Source organism: Ips typographus, unplaced genomic scaffold (assembly GCF_016097725.1).
Source record: "Ips typographus isolate SLU unplaced genomic scaffold, UJ_Ityp_2.0 IpsContig34, whole genome shotgun sequence".
Lineage (NCBI taxonomy): Eukaryota > Metazoa > Arthropoda > Insecta > Coleoptera > Curculionidae > Ips > Ips typographus.
In genome coordinates this window covers 355055-360242 of record NW_028098573.1, presented here as the reverse complement: position 1 = coordinate 360242, position 5188 = coordinate 355055, and the positions used below count along the sequence as shown (strand labels likewise).

Genomic DNA, 5188 nt, shown 5'->3' with positions numbered 1-5188 from the left:
TATATCGCTTGCTGAGTACCATAGTGGCGAAACTGCAAAAATTCCAAAAATAAACTAATGGCGCCAAAGTATTTTATGTTACGCCCTCTTTTAAGTACAATATTGGCGAAACGATAACTTTTTACGTACTCACCAGAGGACAGCATCGGTCGTTATGGCCGTGCCGATAATGTTCAACCAATTACGCGCGTTAGTGGCGAATTCAGTGTTATGCCAAGAGTTAAAGTGATACGTCAGCAGTTTTTTACTGAGAAGTGGCGAAACGCATGATTCGTCGTTGTTGTGTGAAATTCAAAGGCGTAATATCAAAAACTACGGACGAAAGGTAAGTTACTCGGACTTAATAATTTTTTCCTTTTTGTTATTTGCACTGTATTGGCGAAAGTGACTTTTTCGCCGACACTGATGTAAATTACTTTAACAATACGTATTTCACATTTAACGAATGTACTTTTTCGTCTTTATTATTCTAAGATTTGGTTTATAAATGCTGCATTAATGACGGTAATATTATTCGCCATTATTGCTCTGAAAACGAATAATATTTGAAACATTTTTTGTTTTGTTGATTCGACGCACATCGCACATGGTACCTTAACTCTAATAACATCGTGTGACATGTTTTTTTTTTGTTTTGCAGCAGGAACATGAATGAACGCTCACAGAAAATATTTGCTGCCTTAGGTATTAGCAGGTAGGTTTTGTTGACTTATTTTCCAATCACCGTCCTTTCTATTTCATAATGTTATTATTCAGCTAGTTGCAAATATTGTTTAGATGTCTCCTAATAGGAGTTATTTTTTTAGAGTCAGGTCTTTTGCTTACAGGACAACGGATACTGGGCAAAACAAAATTCAGTCTTTTGATATCAATGATCAAAAAGTAGTATCACCAGCTACTCAATCCAGTCACAATGAAGTTGGTGAGTTATTCTATTTGTATCCAAATATTTAACCCTTAACTTCATGATATTAATATCAGGGATATTATTATTTATTATTAATCTTTGGAATAACCTTTTATCATTAGCTTTCTTGAGTTGTTTAATGTTCATTGTTGCAGGTACTGATTTCAACTACGAGGTGGCAAAATTTCCAGGTGTTGAAGAAGAACTTAATGTGATTTCTACACTTGCCAAATCTCCTAACTATGTTGCACACTCTGAGGTTGCACCCCTATCGATCATTCCCCAGTTAGAAATTAATAGTACCCATCAAAATAATCCCGATGAATGTGACCAGCGCAAAGAAGTAGAAAACACTTCTGAAACTCAACAAAGCCCAACCGATAGTGGCACAATTAGTTTTACCATTAGCAAGTTTTATGACGAACCACCCAAAACTAAACCTATAAATATTTATCCTGGTGAGTATGTCTCCAAATGTTATGTCATAAAGCTGACTCTTATAAGATCACGTTTATTTTTACTTCTTTTATAAATATTTAACGTCAGCTTTTCATCATATTGTTTGGCAAGTATTGATTTTAAACAGGTATAAATCGATTGATGATTCTCGAAAATATAAATATTATAAGTAGTATTATTTATTTTTTATTATTATGTTTTAGAAAACAAGGAAAATATTTTTTGCCAAACGGAGAATAGTTGTATAGAGAGTATGACGTCTCACGTTGCTCTCGTTAAACCTGAATCAGTTATTCCCCTATCTGACAAACATTATGAAGAAACACTCACACCTCTAATTGATAATAACTCTGCTGGAGATGGTGAGTGTATTTCTTAAAATGTCATTTCAAAAGCCTGACTCATTGAGTTAGTATTTGATATTCTATTTAAATATTTGGTTTTTTTAGAAGTGAAACTTGTGAAGATGATCGACCGCTTGATTCTCATGATTCCTCATCCTCTTCAAGCAGCTCATCTTGTAGCACAAGCTCTGAAAGCAGTTCCTCTTCTTCAAGCAGAAACAGTACAGCAGATCCAACGGATGACGATATTGCTGATCCCACGTTTGGCGTTACTGAAGATTGTCTTATTGATAAGAGCTCATCAAGCGATGAATCTACCGTACCGGACGAGGTAACGTTAAACTCAAAGAAAAGGAAGAGAAATCAAGGTGAATGGAAAAAAACTTTGGCTAAGAAGCTTCGAAATTCAGGTCAAGAATACTACTCACTAAACAATGGAAAATTGCAGAAGGCCAAGAAAATGCTTAAACCATGCAACGCTGAAACATGTCGATTTAAATGCCTTGCTAAATTTTCTGAAGAAGAAAGACAAATTTTGTTTAAAAAATTTTGGGTGTTGGGAGATTTGCAAGCTCAGAGAAACTACGTTTTAGGACACATGCAGAGTATACAGCCATTATCTCGCCGCGTGATACTGAATCGACAAAAAAACCGTACCCTCAATTACTCATATTTTTTCAGAAAAAATGATAAACAGGTTTCCGTTTGCTTTAAATTTTTTAGAAGTACTTTGGGCGTTTCTGAAAGGTTTATAAGAACTGTAAAGGCAAAGAATGACGGCGGATTTCTAGAAGGGGAGAAACGTGGAATTAAACCCAGTAATAAACTGTCGCAGGAAATAACAAATGGCATGAGGGAGCATCTGGCTTCAATTCCAGCGGTTTGAAAGTCATTATACTAGAGCTAACACTCAGAGAAAATTCATTGCTGGAGGAAAAAATCTTTCTGATCTGTACAGGGATTACGTTGAAATGTGCAGAGCTAGTGGCACTCCTTCTGGAAAATATTCTATGTACCGCCATATTTTTCTCTTTGAATTTAATATGTCATTTCACTCACCTAAAAAAGACCAATGCCAAACGTGCGAAACATTTAAAAATTCAAACCCGGAAGAAAAAACAGCATTAGATGAGAGTTACAAAACTCACATGCAAGAAAAAGAACTTTCCAGGGAGGAAAAAAAATTAGATAAAACATTGATCAGCGATGATTATAAAGTTGCCTGCTTTGATTTGCAGGCTGCCTTACCAACTCCACGAGGTGACGTCAACTCCTTTTACTACAAATCACGTTTGAATTCATATAACTTTACGGTTTGTCAACTTGAAAATAAGGGCTTGGGACCAGTTCAGTGCTACTTCTGGCACGAAGGAGAGGGAAAACGCGGTTCCAATGAAATCGGCACTTGCCTTTTGGATTATCTGCGAAAAGTCTCGGCAGCTGCTGACTCTCAAAAACTGAATATTGTATTATATTCTGACAACTGTGGAGGGCAAGGAAAAAATAAGTTCATTATTTCCGCTTTCTTGTATGCTGTTGCCAATTTAATATCAACAGCATTACCCACAAATTCCTTGTAGTCGGACATGGACAAAATGAAGGGGATGCAAGTCATTCTATCATAGAAAAGGCAATCAAGAAAGCTCTTAAAAATGGACCTATCTACGTTCCCTCCCAATATGCAACCGTTATTAACAACGCAAAAAAAACAGGTGCCAGGTTTGTTGTCAATGAACTGGCGCACGGTGATTTTTATGACCTCAAAAGTTTGCATCAGGGCATTGCAAACAACGAATTTAACCGCGACTCAAGTGGCGAGAAATTTAACTTCAACGATATTTCTATTATTCGCTTTGATAAACACCACTTGGATCGATTTTTTTTAAAACTGCTTACAGCGACCCAGAGTTTCGATGTGTGATAGTCAGCAATGTCACGAAGACAAGAAAATCGACTTTGAAAAACTTAAATGGTTTTAAATTATTGCCCCGCTTATTCTCAAAGTATTCCCATTGGGAAAAAAAAATTCGACGACCTCCAGTCTCTTGTTAAAAACAGGTCCATCCCCGAGTTCATGCACCTTTTTTTGAAAATTTGAACCACGAGAAAAACTAAAAGGCTTGGTGGGGCTCTATGTAGTGGGTATGTACCTACTATTCTATTTTTTTAATCCATACATCAGAGAAAGTGTGCTGTGTTATTAATCTAAACTTTGCTCATTAGTTTTATAAGAAACTGACTGTTGCTCAATAAACTTTTTTCTTGCGTATTAAACCAATAATATTATTATAATTTTATTTATTTTTTGTTCCCTACTTGTCATTGTTGAATTGAAATTTGCGGCAAAAACTACTCAATATTTGTGCCACAACGGCGAAAAAACATACTAACATTTGACCTATTCACTTTTTTACTTGTACATAGGTATACATACTTAGAGTACAACAAAAGAAGTTTTACCAAACCACTTTTGTTTTGAAAATTCCAATCTAAAACCTACTACGCCTTTTCCAACTATGAGCAAAACTTTACAAGCAATTATCTCAAAACGACTCATTTCCACTTTCGCCACTATGGTTCTCAGCAAGCGATATCATGTTTAATTAAAAGGGTTGTTCGAAGCATAGAGTAAATAGACCATAATGTTGAAGACTTCTTTGATTTTCCAATTTCAGCAAGATATGTGAGCACTATATTCTCTGAATATGACGACCCCGCTTTATTTGCTAAACACCACTTAATAAAAACTGAATACTCCTTCTCGTAACGGGTTTTGGATTTTGTGGAAGTAAATTTAAAGTTACATTCCTTGCACTTTCTCGAATGTGGGGTGGAGTAGAAGGATAACTCACATCGCTTGAACTCATTGTTACCGATAAATCACTTTGACGGAATGTGTATATTTCAAACAGGTATGTCAAGCGTTGTTATGGAAACGCCGAAAAAGTTGGTGAGTAGATTGTTAGTAGAAAGCGAAAACGCTCTAGAGCAGAAAATCTCTCTTTCTGCTCGCGCGCGGCAAATAACCCCTTTCTGCTTCTAAATGGAAGCGTACATGAGGTACTTTCAAAGTAAGTCGTCGAAAAAGATATATTTTGTCTGTCGTCGCTCAAATTTTTGACCCTTTAGGTCTCATGGGGCCAGTAGTAGTTAGGGCTAAAATGTTGCTTCAAGAATTGTGGAAAGAAAAATTGGGCTGGGACGAAACTGTTCCATTAAGTATTTTTATTTATTTCAAGAAATTTTATAAACAGTTATTAGACATCAATTTAATTAAAATTCCAAGACATGTTTTAAGTATTAATACTCAAAAAATTTGGTTGCACTGCTTTTCGGATGCGTCAAATATGGCATATGGTGCATGTGTTTATATCGTTTCACAAAATTTTGACGGTGAATACTGTTCACATCTATTATGTTCCAGATCTCGGGTAGCTCCCCTAAAAACAATTACTCTACCAAGACTAGAGTTGTGTGG

General features: G+C 35.8%; 1 protein-coding gene across 1 annotated transcript; it reads left to right on the top strand.

Moving 5' to 3' along the window:
* On the top strand, positions 1-4002 carry LOC145739657 (uncharacterized). The gene is given in 8 exon segments (XM_081994969.1): positions 1-325; positions 641-694; positions 807-922; positions 1063-1365; positions 1570-1732; positions 1819-2593; positions 2595-3248; positions 3251-4002. Coding segments are annotated over 8 exon segments (2505 nt in total). The 5' UTR covers positions 1-266; the 3' UTR covers positions 3632-4002.
* Positions 4003-5188: the final 1186 nt, after the last annotated feature.